The 20,023-nt window shown below is 39.9% G+C and overlaps 1 protein-coding gene across 5 annotated transcripts in view; it reads left to right on the top strand.

Moving 5' to 3' along the window:
- Positions 1 to 20,023, top strand: part of PPARG (peroxisome proliferator activated receptor gamma) — a 154,629-nt gene that overhangs the window by 97,128 nt on the left and 37,478 nt on the right. For 3 of the 5 annotated variants that reach the window (XM_040628436.1, XM_040628435.1, XM_008697869.2), the window contains 2 exons: positions 6,412 to 6,611; positions 16,071 to 16,521. In XM_040628436.1, the coding sequence (XP_040484370.1) occupies positions 6,412 to 6,611; positions 16,071 to 16,521 (651 nt within the window). The remainder of the gene's footprint in view (positions 1 to 6,411; positions 6,612 to 16,070; positions 16,522 to 20,023) is intronic. The other 2 variants (XM_040628438.1, XM_040628437.1) reach the window with 2 other exon arrangements.

Genomic DNA, 20,023 nt, shown 5'->3' with positions numbered 1-20,023 from the left:
TATAGGAACAAGAGAAAACTCAGGTCCAAATCTCAGGAAGGAGAGGGCAGCAGTCATTAGGACATTTTGTGAGTTGGAGAGAAGATTGAAGTGGGAACAACAAAATAGAAGGGAAGGAAGAGGGGCCATTACGAAGGTCTGGAAAATAGGCAGAAAGATAGGAGAACCAGAAAAGCAGAAACCACGATGAGAACAAATTTAAAGTGAGAGGGTGGAGAAGGTCAACAGTAGCAAAAGCTGGTAGAATGCTGGAGAACCCAAGCAGAAATGAGAACTCCAAAGAGGCCCCTAGATCTGGCTGTCAGAAAAAAACATTAGGGACTTTTAAGAGCAAAGTTGTGGAAATTTAAATGAGGTGTAGACAAGATTGCAGTAGGCTGGGATGTAAATAGTGACAAACACGGGCAGAGAAGGAAGACTCCTCTTTCAGTGACTTCAGTGGTGGAGGGAAGATGGCCCAAGGAGGAGGTTATAACTAGGGTCAGAATCTTCTACCTCTGCTTCAGGGGAAGGAAAGGAGCTGGTGAAGAGAGGTGCATGAGAGAGAATAATCCGTGTGATGTAAGCTCTTCCCTACTAGATATGGCTTTTCATCCTGTGTCCCCCAGTCCGGTCTATCTAGCACAGTGTCTTGCATCAAACAGGTGTTTTGTGAATGAATTAAATGATACCAGGCAAGACTTTGGGGAACCGGAGATTGAGTCATGTGAGGGAGAGGTGTTTTGCCCATCTCTGCTTTGGAAGAAACCTAGACAAATGTTTAAATGTCCTCTGCAAATAGTTTGAAGACGTTACCCCTGAATAATATTGGTGCTAAGGCCACTCCTTATTTTATGTAGCAGAGCTAGAAAATGATAGTTATTAGATTCTCAAATCCTGCAAAACCTCGAAATGCACAAGTTTTTTTTCTTGAGAAAGAGAGGTGGAAAAACATAACTTATTGGCTACAGCCTTATTAAAACCAATAGTGTTACATGTCTTATTTACATGATAAAGCTTTTGCAAAATAAACATGTTAAAATTGACCACGAAACATAGCCTTACCAGTTGTCAAAAGTCTAGTATGATTGCAAAGTCATCCTCTATATGTTGAAAGACAAAAATACTTTTAGTAAGACTCAAGTCATTCTTCTGTTTCCTGTTAATTTCTAATTTCGAAAATTGCTTTAATTCATCTTTATACTTAAGAAGCATTTGTCTGTAAATGCTCCTACAATTAGGTAGGTGTTTAAAAAACACATTATTGTCATTAAGAAATATTGTTTCTTAGCACTGTACCCAGATCCAAAGAACAGGACATCTAAATCTGCATGTGCTTGGCATTTGTGTATCCAGTAAATCAGTACTAAATACACAGTATTGAATCTGTCATAAGCTAATAGTGAATTGCCTTCAGTTCAGTAAAAGTGTGTTATATAAAGGTAAGCTAACGTATTTTCACCAGAAATTGAGTCTCTACCAAACTTATTCTTCCTGAAGGCTACATAACTGATTTTGATACTGACAGTTTTTTTTAAACCAAGATATACGAATTCTCTGTAGGTGATTAATTATCCGATATAGGACCCCGAATGACAGTGTTTTGGAAGTTGCTCTGTATGTCAGCTGCTAGATCTATAGAACAGAAAACGTGTGTCTTTTTTTCTTCAGGGCCTCAGAGACTAGACAAATATTTCTTTAAAAAAAAAAAAAGAAGTATTGTGTGTTCTGCAAAACTATGCATCATCGAGATTTGTAGAATTTCATAGCTAAATTTAGAGCTAAACGAAAGACACTTTAGAAGTCTTCTTTTCCAAGTCCCTCGTTTTATAGATAGAGTAGTTGAAGACCGTAGAAGTCAAGCCACTTCTATCTAGTTTTTCACTGAGCTGAAACTAGAAAGTAGACTTCCTGACTACTTGAAGTGCACTGTTAATTTCATTGCCATCCGGAGAGGCCAAAAGTTCTCTCTCCGTGACTCATAGTAACACATGGAGCACGTTCCTCTGTGTTTTAAGCAGCAGTAGAAGATGTGGGAAAATATTCTTGTGTATATACGGGCACACTCAGCCTTTATATTTCTGGTCCCCAATCTAGCACTTTCGTCTTCTTTTTCTAAGCTCTAACTTCAGTCTTACCAGAAACAGCAATTTCCAAAGGGAGAATTACTCCTCTTCTTTGTTCTTAGATTCTCCACCCAATGGGTGGAAACTGAGGTTCAAGAATTAGTACACCATTCCTTAAACAAGTTAAAGACAGAGAGGTAGAGGGGCGCCTGGGTGGCACAGCGGTTGAGCGTCTGCCTTCAGCTCAGGGCGTGATCCCGGCATTCTGGGATCGAGCCCCACATCAGGCTCCTCCGCTATGAGCCTGCTTCTTCCTCTCCCACTCGCCCTGCTTGTGTTCCCTCTCTCGCTGGCTGTCTCTATCTCTGTCGAATAAATAAATAAAATCTTAAAAAAAAAAAAGAGAGAGAGAGGTAGAGATTTACAGAGATAGATTAGGTTTTCAGGATTTGTTCTTTAGCTGTGGGAATGAATCTAGGTCTGTGTGCCATGGCTACCATCCTGGTCTGCTGTCCACAGTATCCATGCCACCATGGTTGCCCTAGACTCCTTCATCCGCAAGTAATAAAAGCTGCATTTATTAAGCATTACTATGAGCCAGACACTGCTGAACACTTTCTGTGCTTTATCTCATCATTTCACATACGGTAGGTAGGTATTATGACACGAGACTCAAAAGCAACAAAATAAAATCAGCATTTTCTCCCTTAAAAAATGCATACAAATAAAAAATGGCATTTTCTCTACAACTTCAGATTTCTGTATGTTTTATGGAAATTTAGTTTCACCAAATGGGATGTATTTTTTTAATCCCTTTGTTGAAAATGCTAAACTCACCAAATGATTAGTTTCACTGATAGTTAATTGAATCTAACAGGCAGCAGGAGCATTTAATGATACAGAAAATTTGTTCATAAGATTTAACCTTTGGGGGGAACTTTGACTTATAAAAATTCACATTTAGATTGTAGCAGAAGGCTTTCACTTTAATATGTCCTAATTCTAAAATGATTTTTAGAAGTCATTTTCAGCTATTTTTTATTGGGTTACGGAAAAACAAGACTAGCAAACGTAATAAGTGTCTATGTTTGGCTGGGTTTTTTCCTAACAGAAATTTTATTTTATTATTCTTTTAATTGAAATATTGTTGACACACAGCATTACATTAGTTTCGGGTGCACAACATGGTGATTCAGTGTCTCTGTACGTCATGCTATGCTCACCACAGTGTAGCTACCATCTGTCACCATGCAACGCTGTTACTATACCATTAGCTATATTCTCTACGTGGTACCTTTCATCCCTGTGGCTTACTCATTCCATAACTGGAAATCTGTACCTCCCACTCCTCTTTGGCTGTTTATTTTAAATTAACTTTTTGGATTACCTTTTAGGAAAGAAGTGCTTTCTAGACATAAAAACTTGAGTGTATATTTATACTTTATTACCTGTAAAAATGTAACCAGAGCCTAGAGCAATGTTGGGCACACAGTAGACATTCAATAATGACTCACTGAGTGAAGAGATGGTACTGTGCACTCTGTTGAATAAAAAGCAATAGATTGTGGTGATTCTAGCCACTCTGTTTTGGTATAGAATGTTGGTGGTCTCCAGTCTTTACACCACAATTTCTTCTCCCTTCAAGATGCCATAATTCCCTTCAATATGCCAAATTCATAATACTTTTTTTTATGATCACTTTCCCAAACTTCCCCGGGTATATACAGCCTCATTTTCTGTTATTAACCTGATACTTTGGAGTTTAATTCACCAAGCATTTATTGTATACCTACCATGTGTATTTTGTTGCACCCAGGGTCATAATGAGAAAACCTGGTACTCATAGATTCTAGCAAAATGACAATATAGAAGTACAGTCCTACCCAAGCTAATACATGCATGCAACAGGAGCCCATCGTTTAGGAAGGTTTCCTAAACTGTCCCAAACCCCAAGTTTTTGATACACTCCTCTTGGGAGTAGGGATGGCATATCAACATTTCCTATGGAAGATACATAATTTTAGAAGTTATCAAGTAATTCTAATGTGCCCTGCCTCCCGTCTCCTCCTTACTTCTCAACCGAGAACTGCTGAAGCACAGGAAATACACACAGTACAGGGAAACAAATGATTGGACCAGCTTCACAGAAAAGGATTTCGAAAGGAATCTGCTATCTGGTTCTCAGGTGGTGGTTGTTGTTGTTGTTTTCTGTTTTATTTCAACATGTATTATACAAAAGATTTAACATGTGCTGGACGTTATACTAAGTGCTGAGGATAGGATCCTGAGCGAGATTCCTGCCTTCGTGCAGATTACATAAGGGAGACAAGAGAACACTGTAGATAGTTACTGTGATCAGTGCTGTGAAAGAGAATACAATGAGTGATGAGATCATATCCTGAGGGACCTAAACAAATCTGGGGCAGAGGGGTGGGGGACTGAGATAAGAATGTGAGCAACCATTCATTGCCTATGCCTAAGAGAATGGGGAAGAGTGAGTAGAGAGACAAGATTTTTGACCAAAAAATGGTAATTGTTTAAAGATTTCCATTTGAAGAGGTCATGGGCAGAAGATATATTTACCAAATGGATATAGGCTAATTTAACTTAAAGGCATCTTAACTGTGAGATTCTCTTCCCCTCTAACTCAGAGGTCTCTAGGAGGCCCCCACAAACGCAATAGTTGTATTAGTTAGTGATAAGGCTTATTTAGGGTCCTGTGAAATGTATTTATGAAGTTGGGGCTCAGGCGTGCACAGCAGTCTCTCCTCTAGCCAAATGAAAATGGAATTCACCAAGTACTCAGATGGAAATGTGTTTATGTGCTTTAGTGTCTGATGGTAGAATGCTACCTTTAGCATTATATATTACATATAGCAAGAACATATAGCAAGAAACCATCCATTTATTCATTCTGCATTCAGCAACCATTGATGGAGCACCAAATGCTAGAGATATAAATGAGTATGATGGACTCTGCCCTCAAGGAGCTACGGTGTAGTGAAAGAGACCGTCATAAAAACACACCACTGTGCTACCACATGGGGAGGGTAAGAGTCGAGCTACACACAGGGTAGTATTGACTGTGGTCCTTATTATGGGAAAATACAGATAGTCCAAAGCATGGCCCAGAAGTGGCATTATTCAAAATCGTATTTTGTACGCCTGGGTGTCATAGTCGGTTAAGTGTCCTACTCTTGGTTTCGGCTCAGGTTGTGATCTCAGGGTCATGAGATGGAGCCCTGCATCAGGCTCCGTGCTCAGGGGGGAGTCTACTTAGTTTCCCTTTCTCCCTCTCTGCCCCTCCTCCCTGCACTCACACTTGTGCACACGCACTCTCTCTTTCTTAAGTAAATTAATAAATCTCTAAAAGGGAAAGAAACAAAATATTTTGCAGGTCACATTGGTATGAGGAGGGGGAAGAACCTCTTAGTCAAAAGAGGTACAAACAGATGGTTTTCCCCCAACCTAGGCCTTCTCTTAAATGTTCCACTTTGCCTTTCTTTCTTTAGTTTTCTTCTTCTTTACACTTCCTCACCCCACAGGAAGCCAAATGTTAAGTAAGGAAATGGTCTTTTTGACAAACATCATTAAGTGGTAATCCTGGAGAGTCAGGGGAACGACTATGGCTTCTCTCTACTAAATGTAAAAGTACTCTCTGGTCTAATAACATGAAAGAAAGCACCATCCATATTTCTTTATAACAGGGACAAAATAGATCATACAGACTGAGAACAAGCCTCTATCTGTACAACTTTGAATTCTGCACAGTTCCTTCCTTTAATTTGTGAAATATGTTGATCCTTTTATGTCCTGACCTTACGTCAGGTGCTGGGGATGGAAAAATGAATAAGACGTTGTCCCTGGCCTTCAGGATATTGTTCTGTAGTGAGATTAATAGACATGTAAAAGAAAAAGTACAGTTTGAAATTGCTGTCATTGAAGAAAGTACCAAGGGCTGTTGGAGTACAGGCAAATGAATAATAAATTCTGCTTGAAGAAGTCAAGGAAAGCCTCCCAAATCAGGTGACACTTGAATTGGGTCTTGAGGGATGAGTAGAAGCTGGCCCTCACCTATTTTACCTGTTAGTAAATACACTTTTCTCTCTTTGCTGAGCTCTTAGGTTCTTTCACCTTCCCGGCAAGATCATGCATTAATATTTTTCAATTAAAGAAGTGAACCATTTAATTTTTACTGACAGCCTGCGTTATTGTCGTGACAAAAAACATGAGTGAAGATGGAGTAGAAAAATCAGGCCTTAAGCTTGGTGGAGGGGAGGAGGGGCTTTTACTGTGTGGGTCCTAGGCCTGGGAGACAGTGGCAGTGATTCAGTGATGTGTCCTTGTCATTTCTCTCCCTCTGTAGCCATCAGGTTTGGGCGGATGCCGCAGGCCGAGAAGGAGAAGCTGTTGGCGGAGATCTCCAGCGATATCGACCAGCTGAACCCAGAGTCGGCTGATCTCCGGGCCCTGGCAAAACATTTGTATGACTCATACATAAAGTCCTTCCCGCTGACCAAAGCAAAGGCGAGGGCGATCTTGACAGGAAAGACAACGGACAAATCAGTTAGTTCTCTTCTGCTGTCTTCATTTGGGGTGGCTGGGTTTGTTGTTGTTGTTGTTGTTTTGTCTGCGGGGAAATCATTCACCCTGTTACACACACCTGCAGAGTTGTGTTCAGCTGTTACATGTTGCAGACTGAAACACAGAAAGGAAATGTTTTCAGATAGGATAAGTAAATCTTATTTTGAAAAGGGCATAAGTCCTTCAAGTTCTCCTAATAAATTCTGTGAGAATAGTCTAAAGGCCCCCCCTTCCTGCTGCCTTCCTTCGGGATCCACCTCTTTTCTTGACCTCAGGATAATTGACCACAACTACATGCAGCAGCCCTGCTTGTCTCCGAGAGGGTCCTGACCTAGCTTTGGAAAAGGTATCCGGTCCCATTATTTTACAGTTCAGGAGAACTGCTGGAGTTACTTATGAAGTTCCACATGGGGCCTAAAAATACATCTAGACAGTACATTACCTTTCTTTCCTTGCAGCTCTATTGATGGCTCCTGGGCAACTGGAGGCTCTGTCCTTTTATTACGTATGTGAATTTTATCTTCTGTGAGGCTCTAAGCTGCGTGGGCTACTCCTGTAGATTCTCAAACATCTGCAGGCTCATTGATGACAGTTTAGAAAACCCAGAATAGATTATAATTGCTACTAAGTCAGATGTTCCAAAGCAGAACGCTTTCTGGATAGAAAGCTGAGAAAGCAACAAGAAATCCCATTAAAACAAGACACAACTACACCTGAATTCGAGTTTCAGTTCTGCGGTCTGCTTGCAGTGTGACCTGGGTCACATCTGTGTCCCTGTTTTCACAGGCAGAGGTCTGACCTTGATGGTACTGTGTGTAGCATGTTCCTAGGGTTGAAAGAAGCACAGAACACATTCAGAAGACACTGTCCCAGCCCTTGCAAGTCCTTTAGTGCTATCATTTATTTTCAAATGAACACCTCCAGGAGAGGCATGCAATTACTTTATAGATATGTGTAGCTTTGTTCCCACTCCATTATATATTTGAGGGAAAATATCATTAGCCTTTAATGTATTTTGACGATGATCTCAAGATGTGATTTTTTTTTCCTTTTAGCTATAAACCATTAGAGTAGTGTCAACTAAGAGAAAAAGAAAACTGAGATATTGCTGTGTAAAGAGCCAAATGCCATGAAGGACAATGAGTTTTCTGACTGCCAAGAGGTCACTGATACCTGAACAGCATTCTACACGTATCCAATTCTTCACAATTTCAAAAAATCTTACATTTCCATTATGTTCAAGACACACAGCCATCTGACAACTGCTGTTATTATCCTGTTTTTAAAGATGAGGAGACTAATGTACAGGGGGTTAAACATTTTGCCCTGAGATCACACAGTTAGCATGCAGAAGAAACCTGTGATGCATGCCTACTAACTTCTACCTCAAGTGTATTCTGAGCGTGATACTCCCTCCTGGAAGCTCGTCTTCCCGTTGGCTCACAATGAGCCAGGTGGACAGATGCACTAGGAAAGCTTCACCCTGGGAAAACATGCTGCGTTATGATTTATTTTTACCGATTTTTAGAATGGCAGGAATCTTCTACCTTGTTCTGCTATCCTAATATATTCACAGCCAGGAAATTTTTGTCTTTTGCTCTTTTGTTCTTCCCAAATTTTAGCATCTAGGACAACTATCTTCCATAGGGGCAGGACTACAGGTCCTAGTCCTACAGGTCCTAATCTGGGTCCTAGTAAAGCTGAGTCTGTGTATTCATTAAATGCCCCCAAAAAATCGCGGCACAGCAAAACAAAAGCAAGCAAAGACCTCTGTGTAGCTGATGTGAATATGGAAAAATCAACCATGTTTATTTGGAGGGAGAGAAAGAAAAGGACCGCTACTGGCCTGGCTAAAAGGGGTTAAGAGCTGAAGGCAGATTGCCCCAGCTTGCTGAGAGCCAGTGTGGGATAGGGACCTGGAGGCTGGGAGGCCCAGATCTGGGAAGGGAACGATCACAGGGAAAGAGTCCGAATGCAAACTGTTTACTCCACAGTTTTGCTTTGGGCCATTTAGTTTCCAGGAACTGCTTTCTCACCTTCTCTTTATCTCCCGATCCAGACCCGCAATCCGTGCTGGAAATCCTATCAATTTAATAGTACCTGGAAGATAGGAGGAAGGCATTAAAAAAAATTTTTTTCCCCAGTAGTCAAGAATTTAAATGTACACTACCAGTGACCGGTATATTCTCTTATGTGTCATTGAAGGGCAGAGAGCCCAGTCCACTGTAAATCACTCTAAAACCTCACGCCAATTGGCAATTTGGCTCAAAATCTTTGAGTTAAAAATAAGATAATTGTAGGCTCTTTATGGGATAAATAGGTATTAAGGTATTTTAAGAGAAAGGGCTGCAAAATGCTTGATTATAGGCTTCTCAAGTTCAGAGGCCAAATGCTTGTCATGTTTTCCCCTACAGTAACTAAGACGGTGCTTTGCCCGTAATAGTTACTCAGAATGTATTGGTTTAATTGAATTAAAAACTGTTGCCTATGCCCCTTTGAAATTCTGGACTTTGAACAGAGAGCCTCTAACTAACCCAATATTTGCTCACCAACCTGGACATCATTAATGGTCTGGATAGAGGCAGAATTGCCTCTTGTTAGGGTCTGGAAAGGAAAGAGAGACTGGGCCAAATTAAAATAATCCATTCCCTGATTACACAAAAACCGAAATAGAATTGTTTGGCTCTCTCTTTTCTCCTTATCTTGCAAAATCAAATTAAGCACTAGTGGAAAGAAATAGTTCAGAGAGAATACGGGAGAAGGAAAAAACAAAATCCAAAATGTGATTTCCAATGAGACTAGAGATTTGTTCTTTATCGGACATGGTCATGTTATTTATTTGATAGCATCTCTCTCAGGGGTGTTATGTTATCTCTTGGCCAAGACTTATGAAAGTTAAGATTTGCATTGATAGGCCAGGTTGTGCTGAAGTATGGACTCTCGAGAGGGTGGGGGATATGGAAAAGTGGCCATGGCTGGTGCAGTAGGACAGCGTGGGTCTCATTATGGACCCTGCTTGAGATTGATGTCATCGTGTTGGTTAGGCCAAGCCTGGGGGGAGGCTGCTCAGCATAAAGGATGGATGGCCAGTTACCCAAGATCTTTGGAAAAGGAAACGACTTTATTGAAGAGGCCATTCTTTACATTTATCTTACGGCTCCATTTAACCATTGCTGATTCTGTCTCATTTGGGGATACCTGCTAATCTCTCCTCTCAGGACCTGTACCATCATTTGCCTCCAGGCCAAGCAGGGCTTCTCCCTTCTCAACTAAACTTCCGTCTCCTGTATCTTATTTCCGGGTGCCACTTGCACCTTTCAAAACAGATAAATGAGCAGATAAATGCTTCTGCTTCCCTCCTGTCTTTTTAGCTTTGACATCATCTCTCCAGGATATGATGCTCCTACTTTTCACTGCCTTGCCTGAAAGAATAATGCTTGGGAGTTTTAGGCTCAGGGCTAGATGGGATATGGAATCACTGGATAGAGTGAACCGGAGAAGAGGGTTCACTAGCAGCAAGCCTTTCAGCCACCCTCAAAGGGGAGCGGCACTGACTCTGCCCCACCATCTCTTTCCCTTTCCGTGGGTTGTAGCAGCCCAGCACCTTCTTTAAGAGATCCTGCTGAACTCTGAAAACCATGAATCTGGCACCAGGGTGCTGTGTTTGATGATGACAATTTGAGAACTGAATGGACTTTGGAAGTTCCCGATGTTTGACTATTACCCTGATGTGATGAACACACTGGGGGTATCACTATCACATGATCCCACGTTTGTTGATGAAAATAAACAGAGAGTGGTTTTCAAAAACCATTCTCAGTGCCACGGTTTGTCATAAAACAATAAATAGAAAAACCCTTGGTGCGCCTGCCAACTTTTCATCCCATATCTGAGCGATGTGAGGCCCTGGCTGCACTCTACCTGTAAATAAGGAGTAAAACTTGTTATTTGTGCTGTGTTGGACTTTGGGTCCCAAAGCATCACATCGCTTCTGATGGGTACATGTGGAATCGCTGTTTCTATAATTACGAGAGCAAACTGGTGCCATCGTAAAAATGGTTTTTCTAAATAGCATGTGAAATATGAAACTACCAAATAATAAAACCAACATGGAAACGTAAACTTTTGTGAAAACAGTTCGGTACACATTCAAATGTTCCCATTCTAAAATTTACAGTGACCATCAAACCTAGTCCCTCTCAAAGCTATTGGAAAGGTATCTGTTCTTTCCTGTCCTACACTTAGAGCTGAACAAAGTGTGGTTTCTTTCCCCTTCATCTATGGAAAAACCTGAGTGACTTGGAATTTGCTCCCCTTGAGAAGAAAGATACCAGACAAACCGTCAGAGAAGAGAGACTTAGGAGCCCCAGTATAAAGAAAGAGCAAGCTAGTAATGCTGATTTGTTCGGATGGCTGGGCTCCTGGGATCATTAATCCAGATATTAATGTGAATAAAATAAATTCCTTTATTGCCAGGACTATCTGGAATAGCCAAAGATATAGCAGATCTGAACCAGTAGTGTTCTTTCAGACAATAAATTAAAAAGGTAGAATGAAGAAAAGCATGTGGATTTTTTTGCGGTGGTTGTAATGATTAGATTTGGTTGACCAGTACCTGAGTAACACTTTGGCTGGCAATAGATGGTTTTTTTAGGGCTGTGGTTATGTGCTAGTTCATTAGAGTGTGAATAATTCTTCCCATTAAGTTTTTATTTGTCTTAAATCTCTAAACCATGCGGGAGAACAGAATTACATTTGAGAGATTGTTCGAGCTTCACTTCACATCCAGCACTTAACTAGCACTTCTAGGAAATAATAGCTCAAAAGGCACTGCCTCCAAGACCCCACCATGGAAGAACTTCAGTTTAAAAGCTGAAATTTCTCCCAGGACAGTCATTTTATTGAAAGAAGGCAAAGTGGGGAAGTCATGTAGAAAGCAATGGGAAGGGAAGAGAACTAGTCATGAGCCAGGAGATCTAGCCTCCAGTTCAGGGTTTGCTGTAAATTGTTACTTGACTTTGGAAAGTCTCTTGGCTCCGCTCAGTGTATTCATACCTCATCAGAGAATGATGGTGTAGATGATTTTTGAAGACCCCTTTGGTTCTATAAATCCCGTGGTTCTCAGCAAGAAGAAAATAGAAATGGGCAAAAACAGAAGTTGAAGAAACCTAACCAGTGCATTTTGATTACCAGTCACCCGCTACAGTGAATCCGGGAGAACCATGTATCTCTACAAGGATGAAAGCCAGTCAGAAGTAGAAAAAAGGAAGAAGGAAACAAAATGAAGAAGATAGGCCTGGAGAATTCAGTTTCTCTTCCTTGAGCCTTTGCTCTAATCTGTCATGAAAACTAAGGATATCAGGAGAGCTCTGTGAGAGGAGGCACACAGTTTTTTCAGGCCCATTTTAACGGTGACGGGGTTACCAAGGGATGGCCCATGAGGGGGCAGAGTTGTCTGTTACGCTAATTCCAGTCCCAAATTGAAACAATCATCGGGACAATCTGTGCTTTATTAGTTGACTTTCCCATTTATCTCCTTTAGCTTGTTATTTTATTATTCAAAAAGAGCAGCAAACTTAAAGCGTGCATAATCCCTTTCATAACTTATATATTAAAATGCTGGTGTTATGGATTACTAAGGAACACTGTTGTTCTGTTTCTCCAGTCAAAAAAGTCAACTTTTATTACTCTACTGTGTTTTCATTATTAAGCCAGCTTCCCCCCCCATCATTGTGTTATACATTAGAGGCATGCAAGAGGCCTGTAACTAAACTTAATAATCTGTATAAAACGGTACCTTTAATCCCATCCTGGCTTTGATATGTGGAGCCATTTTTGAAAATCAAAATATATCAAAATTAATTACATTTGATGTATCTCTCCAAAGAAAACTAATTTCCTCTTACAGAGACTGTTTTTGCTTCCCAAGAAAAACATTGTGTTGAAGTGCAATTTTCTTCATGTCAGTCTCACCTTTTTCTGGTCTGTCCAGCATATGAGAAGTACAAGTATCATAATAGCCAGAGGCAGACTCTCCATGAAGTGAATGAAGCTTAAGTGTCAGGGCTCCTCCCTTGCACGGAGCCCCTTCCAGTGCTCTGGGAAGGGTCTGAGTGGTTTTGCTCTCATAAGTTGTACTGTTGAACCCAGCAATCGTCATAGGTGTACCCAATGATTGTGTGCATTTCAGGCCTGCAAAACCCGGATTTATCCCTGGGGAGTGCCAGATGTATTTAAATGTTCTTTCCTGTTAAGAAGAAAGGCTTGTTTGATACAGTGTCTGAAGATAAATACATCGTTAGCTCCAAACTAGAAGTGTAAAATCATTAAGACCAAATTTGAGGATGGTGTGGCTGCCCTCATAATGGCAGATCGTCAGATGAGACCATACAAGCTCATAGAACATGGAAGGCTTCCCTTTGATTTGTAGAAAATACAGCAATGTGGAAGTGAAGTTCATTTTCTGTAGAATATTTTACCATTAAGTTAATTATCGAAGGTAAATCGCACAGGCCAAATTCCACTTGGTTTTAACAGGTCAGCATTCTGTAAATCAGGCAAATCACTATCTTTTTCCCTGTTTCAGGGGAAGAAGGTCCCAGTGCGAAATGCGTGAGTTGAGTGTTGGCAACCTAAGAATCGGTGAATTGGTGGCAAAGAAAGGCAGATCTCCAGGCAGTTCGTGTCTGGTCATCACTTTTGCAGATTGACAGATTTACACCCAGGCTGAAAAGTACCTAAGCAGACTTTTAAAAATGCAAGGAAAACAGCATAATCTTGGAAAAAGAAAAAAATCCACTTGGTATTTATTTGCATGTCAATACCCAGAATTCTTTACCAGTTAACCACTTTTTCAAAAATGCTGAAGGGATTTAAAAAAAAAAAAAAAACCAAAAACTGGAATGGTTTGGCATGATGGTGGGGGCTGCTGATTCCTTTCTCTGTCCTTGAGTGTTTACTGCCAGGAAATCCTGACCAACATCGATTGCCAAGGGGTTAAAGTCACATTGTTGTTAAATTGGGAGAGAAAATTAGCAGGATTTTGTGCCCTATGTTCAACTATCACAGAGTTTCAAAAACAGGAACCTGGGGCTTTATATGAGGGGACAGGGGAAGTCAAGGGGAAGAGTCACAGGGTGATTTATCAGGGCATAGTTCCAGATAAATTGCTTACATGGAGGTGAAAGAATTTCATGCATACGTTCTGTGCCAACAAGCCAAATGGTTGAGCAGGAGCTTGTCCAGGAGTTGAAGTGGGCAGCTCTGGGTGCAGTCTTTCCATATGTGAAGAGGGGATGATTTATAGTCATGCTTTTGTACTTAGGTCTGTACAGCTACCTCTATGGTATCGATACCATCAGATTCTCATGGCAGTAAAGACAGCCAGTGTTTCATTGACAGAAGTTATGCTGTAGAACTCCTAGAGGATAGAAACCACATTTTCTGTAGGTTCTATAAAAGCAAGTCTTTCTCATGATTAGAATCTGACATTCTGGGGAAACTCAGCACATTTTAACTGATGTGACTGATTATCTGCTCTTTTTTTCCCTCTCTCGTTAATAATACCAATCCTAAAGTAGAAAAAAAGAAGAAAACAAGCAGAATGTCCAAAAAACATAGTAAGCATTATTTGTTCCTAATTTACATGAAGAATTCATCAGAGCCACCAAGCAAACTTACTCTTGGGTCCCCACATCTGCCCTCCTTTGGGGTTGGCTAACCAATACAATTGAAGTGAACTTTTTGGTTAGAAAAAGTAAGAATTTCTGGAATAATTCCAGTGAATGGTGTTGAAATAACATGCAGGTTTGGAAATCTACTCAACATCTAAGAGTCCTTAGTATTAGTGTTATTTCTTCAGTGTAGACTAGACTTACTAGGTTGGTGAAAATCATAGACTTGCATAGGGATTCACAGTTAGAATCTCCAAACCAGTGGGTCTCGAAGGTGCTTACTGCTGCCACTCATTATGCTGCTTCCTCTTGCCCAGCGGGAGGGAATTCTCAGCATCTCTGCCCACACATACCCACATGTACACCACACACACATGCATACACAGCTTCTGAGAAATGCAACTAGAATATCTTCGAGGGAAGAGATGGAAACATCCAATGTAGTCCATTCCCCTCAGTTGAGAAATTTGAGCCTAGGAAACATAAATGACTTTCCTAAAGTCACATACTTAACCATAGAGCCACAGCTAGAGTGCAGATGGCTTCAACTCTTATTCCAGTGCTTTGGGGTATACACTTATTTGAATAGGAGCAGGGGGTTAACTTCTATAGTTCAGTATATCCACTGTATATAAAATGCTATGGACTCTGAGAAACAAACTGAGGGCTTCAGAGGGGAGGGGGTGGGGGAATGGGATAGGCTGGTGATGGGTAGTAAGGAGGGCACGTATTGCATGGTGCACTGGGTGTTATATGCAACTAATGAATCATCGAACTTTACATCAAAAACCAGGGATGTCGGAATCTGGGGATGTACTGTATGGTGACTAACACAATATAATAAAAAATCATTTAAAAAAAAAAAACCAGGGATGTACTGTATGGTGACTAACATAATATAATAAAAAAAATATTATTATTAAAAAAAAATGCTGCCCCTTCTCAATCAGAGTAGCCTGGAGAATTTCACAATGACCGCAACCCTTTGGTCAGTTCTATACAAAGAAACGAAAGAGAGAGATCACTTAATGACTAACAACTTACTTTTGAAGGCAACCTATTGCAGATTTGAGTAACTGATGCATGTGTTCTATTGATTATTTGACCCTTAAGGACAGATATTTGAAAAATAAGTTCAAAACCCTTTTTTAATTTTGCCACTTTATGCAGTGCTTACCCACAGGCTTTCAACATCTGGCTTTTTCTGAAACAGATTGCTTCCAGAGCATTAAGAAAAGAAATAGACATTTTCTTGGCTCAATATTTCTCGTCTGCTTTCAAACTGATTTTTTTATAGTTAAGTATATTTTACATGCACACTGTGTTTCATTTGAGATCTGAGTAGATTTAATCTAAAACTGCAAGATTACTTTATGTTCGAGTGGGTGTGTTCAAAATGATTTTTTTTTTGAAAGAAGGTTAAAAACACATTCTCTTAAAAGCCAAGATAAACAACAGATTTTGTATGATTTTACAAGTCAGCAACAAAGACTCTCCAGACAACCCAAACTGGAACTATTAGCCAGTCGTAGGTAAAGTGCTGCAGTAGAAGTTGAAAGAAAAGAGGACCAAGCTTGGTAAAATATGTTTGGTCCCAGAAGACAATTAGAAGGAATAATCAGGAGATCAGAGTATTTTCTCATTACATATTTTTGACCTTCAAGATTTCAGTTAGCAAAGCAAATGTGTGTAATCTGGAATGGTATTCATTCACCCTGAATTAGAAATCTCCAACTCAGCCTCTTCCCCCCCCCTTTTTTTTTTGCAGCCATTTGTTATCTATGACATGAATTCCTTAATGATGGGAGAAGATAAAATCAAGTTCAAACACATCACCCCCTTGCAGGAGCAGAGCAAAGAGGTGGCCATTCGCATCTTTCAGGGGTGTCAGTTCCGCTCAGTGGAAGCTGTGCAGGAGATCACAGAGTATGCCAAAAGTATCCCTGGCTTTGTAAACCTTGACTTGAATGACCAAGTAACTCTCCTAAAATATGGTGTCCATGAGATCATTTACACGATGCTGGCCTCCTTGATGAATAAAGATGGGGTTCTCATATCAGAGGGCCAAGGATTCATGACAAGGGAGTTTCTAAAGAGCCTGAGAAAGCCCTTTGGTGACTTTATGGAGCCCAAGTTTGAGTTTGCTGTGAAGTTCAATGCACTGGAATTAGATGACAGCGACTTGGCAATATTTATAGCCGTCATTATTCTCAGTGGAGGTAAGATCCATCTTCTGATCTTCTGTGAAAGAGGGTGGGATGGTGGTGAGATGGCTGGAAGAATTTTGACTTTTCTTCATGTTAGTCCTTTTCTCTGTACTTAATGCACTTTCCTATAGAAAATTCGAGTGGCGTGATGCCAGGAGAACATCACTACACAGGTAAAATCCCAGGAAAGAATATCATAGATTTGCTGTTGGAAGGCTGTGGGCAACCCAGGCTTTTTTTCTTTTATCCGTCATAATATTTTTTCCAGCCAAATCCAAACATGAAAAACAAATGCCCTCTTCTCCTTTTTTTTTTTTTTTTTTAATTTTCTTTTTCCCTATCTTTTGCCTTCCCTTCTAACTTTCTTTCCCTTCCTTTCAGGCCAATCTAATCTTCATTTCATTTAAGTAATGACATGTACAACTTTGCTTAAGTCAGTGTTCACTTGCCATAGAAAAAGCATAGAGAAAGTTCCTGCCCTACCAGCAGGAAGATATTACTTTGAATTGCTTTCCTAATAGCAGGAATCAAGGAATATTTATCTACTGACTTCTGCCTATTCTCTCAGGTAGATTTCTTTGATGGGCTTCCCTTAAATTACCTTTGGGAGGTGGTTGGCTATGATTAAGAACACAGTCTGAACCAAAGAGCACAGAGCAGAGAAATCAATTGAGTTATTGAGCAGTTCATTGTATTTTTGGCCTTGCAGGCACATGGTCTAACTAACCGACTCTAAAAGCCACGTTTAAACTAAATGCTACTTTCATTGGCTTCTCCACACTTTTCCGGCTTATGTAGAAGAAAGTTTTACTGTCGTCTCTCTTTATAAGAATTGTTTTTAAGCAATGAGTTTTCATTGCTAAAATGGACTTCAGGTGAGCTTTCTGTGTGTATTCGACAGAATATCCTCTGTTGGCAAAGCGGACGTGGGGAGGGATGGTGGTCCTCTAGATGTAAGCGGTGTCTAACTCTACAAGATATCGTAAAGAACACGGTGCACTCTGTCCTTTGTTGTCCAATTACTTGAGAGCAGAATGGTTCTTAAATCAGGTGCGTATCATGTATTAGTAATAATAATAATGATGGCAAACACTTAAGTACCTATTGTGTCGTAGGCGGTATTCTAAGCACATAGTACACGTTCACTTAATTCTCCAGCCCAGTGAGGTCAGCACCATTTTGCAGACGAGGAAACCAGAGCACTGAAAGGTTCAGTCACTTGCCCGGGGCTACCCAGCGAACACAGATGGGGAGCCAGGATGATGAACTCAGGCAGTCTGGCTCCAGGGTCTGCAGCAGTCCTGCCCTTGAGGTGACCTGGGTGCAGTAGTTGACGCTTGGGCACACAGGTTAACGCTGCAGCCTCTGGGGCAGCGTCATGTTGTAACTCATTTAAAAATGACGTTTTGGGGGTTAGGTTTAATGTAACAAAACCTGTCCAGCATGTTTTAATATCTTGATTGAATCTACTTAAACAGATCAACCCTTGATCCTCTGGGATCCGTGATTAATTCAGCAAAGAAGAATGAGGTTCTAGTTTATTTGAGGTTCATTAGGAGAAAAGGCTTAAATTTTGAAAAACCAGATGAGAAAACAAGTTGTTATTGCTTAGCTAATATTTTGAGGCACATTCTTGAATAAAGAATAGAAATAGAATTATTAACATTTGATGTATTTCTAAGATTTTTCCCGAGCATACTCTAGATTCTGTGTTTATATTCCTTTTCTCACTTAATCATTTTCCCCATGTCATTACATATTCGTTGTTAATATTTTTCATTAATTTTTGAAAATAAAAGTAATACATGGTCATTTCATAATTCAAAGAGTACAGAAAAGTGTAGGTAAAAAATTAAAGATCTCTGTCCTCAGAATAAAATAAGGTTAATGAAGTCCTATTTCTCCTTCTGAATAGTCTCTATGCACGTGCTAACATATCTCTGTATACACACTACCATTTTAATGACTGTAAAATATTCATTTTTTTAAAGGACCGTTACATACTGAATTATCTCCTTATTTATGGTTGCTGACTTATTACAAAAAACCTCTAGAGGAGAATACAGAAAAATTTTTAAGGAAATTATTGAAAATGTGTTCTAAATTTGTGTTTTAATGAACATATTTAAGTGTAAATTTCTGTTCAAATTCCAAATTATTTTCTCATTCAGAATTACCAGAAGTGGAATTGCTGGGTAGATGGCTATAAATATTTTTAAGTCTTTTGTTACATCATTGCCAGATTGTTCTCCACAACATTTATACCAGTTTGTATTCCCACCATAGATATACTAAGGGAGGCACTTGAAATAAGCTATTCAGAGAAGATTAATTGCTAGCCAGGGAAGGTTAACACAAGAAACAGTCGTGATAACTCTGGACTTTTTGAACTCGAGCAATGTTGGTTTTTTGTTTTGGGTTTTTTTTGTTTTGTTTTGTTTTGTTTTTAAGATTTATTTATTTATTTTACAGAGAGAGCATGTGCAAGCAGGGGGAGGGGCAGAGGGAGAGAGAGAATCCTCAAACAGGCTCCCCACTGAGCACAGAGCCCTATGTGGGGCTCTATCCCAGGACCCTGAGATCATGACCTAAGCTGAAATCAGGAGTTGGCCGCTTAACTGACTGAGCCACCCAGGCGCCAGTGAGCAATGCTGTTTGAGGGCACGTGAGACAACTGGGTGTTTTCATCTAGGAAAAAAGCCATTACAGCCTATAAATCACAAGCAAGATTATATAAAAACCAACGATTTATTAGGCTTTAAACTTTTCATTAATTGGTCAAAAAATAATAGTGCATAGTTTGATTCAATTTAACAGATATTGCAGGCTTTGGTTTTTAATTATAAAAATTAAAAACGGTACATTTTAAATATAGATGCTGTAGAAATGAGTTCCTTTTGGTCTCATACAGACCGCTTTAACAGTAGCCAATATCCAGATCTTACTGATCCTCACAACAGTGAAAGAAATCTGAGGGTAGCAGCCAGCCATAGATTATCAAAGTTTTATACCTGTGGTTATAATGAGAAGAAAACCCTGTGAATAATTTCAGACTTCCTTAAAAAAATAGAATTAACCATTGACCAGTTCCCATATCACAAAAGGCAAATCCTTCCCTGATCAAAGTTTGCTTTTGTAGATGAAGTCCAACTACAGGCAGTAGATAAGAATGAATAAACTGGACCCCATGTTTGCTTAACACACAGAAATTTGATTCTCTTCTTTACTCAGAGAAGCCAGTTGGGTATAGGCCAGAGAAAGAACTGCTCAAGTCTTTTCCAGTCCAAAGAGTAGACTCCAGTAAGATCAGAATCCCAGTCATCTGTTCATGGTGAGGTCAGTATCCCAGATTGTGGTTTATTAGAGTACGACATATAATTTCTCAATGACTTTTAATTTTTTTCCTATCCTGGGTTTTCTAGAAAGGGAAATCATTCATGTGAGCAAGAGGCTTTGATACAGTGAACAAATTTCTGATCCTACCCAATCTTAACAAAGAGTGATCATCTTCTTT

This window comes from Ursus maritimus, unplaced genomic scaffold, assembly GCF_017311325.1.
Source record: "Ursus maritimus isolate PB19 unplaced genomic scaffold, ASM1731132v1 scaffold_14, whole genome shotgun sequence".
Taxonomy (NCBI): Eukaryota; Metazoa; Chordata; class Mammalia; order Carnivora; family Ursidae; genus Ursus; species Ursus maritimus.
This window is presented reverse-complemented; position numbering and strand designations above follow the sequence as displayed.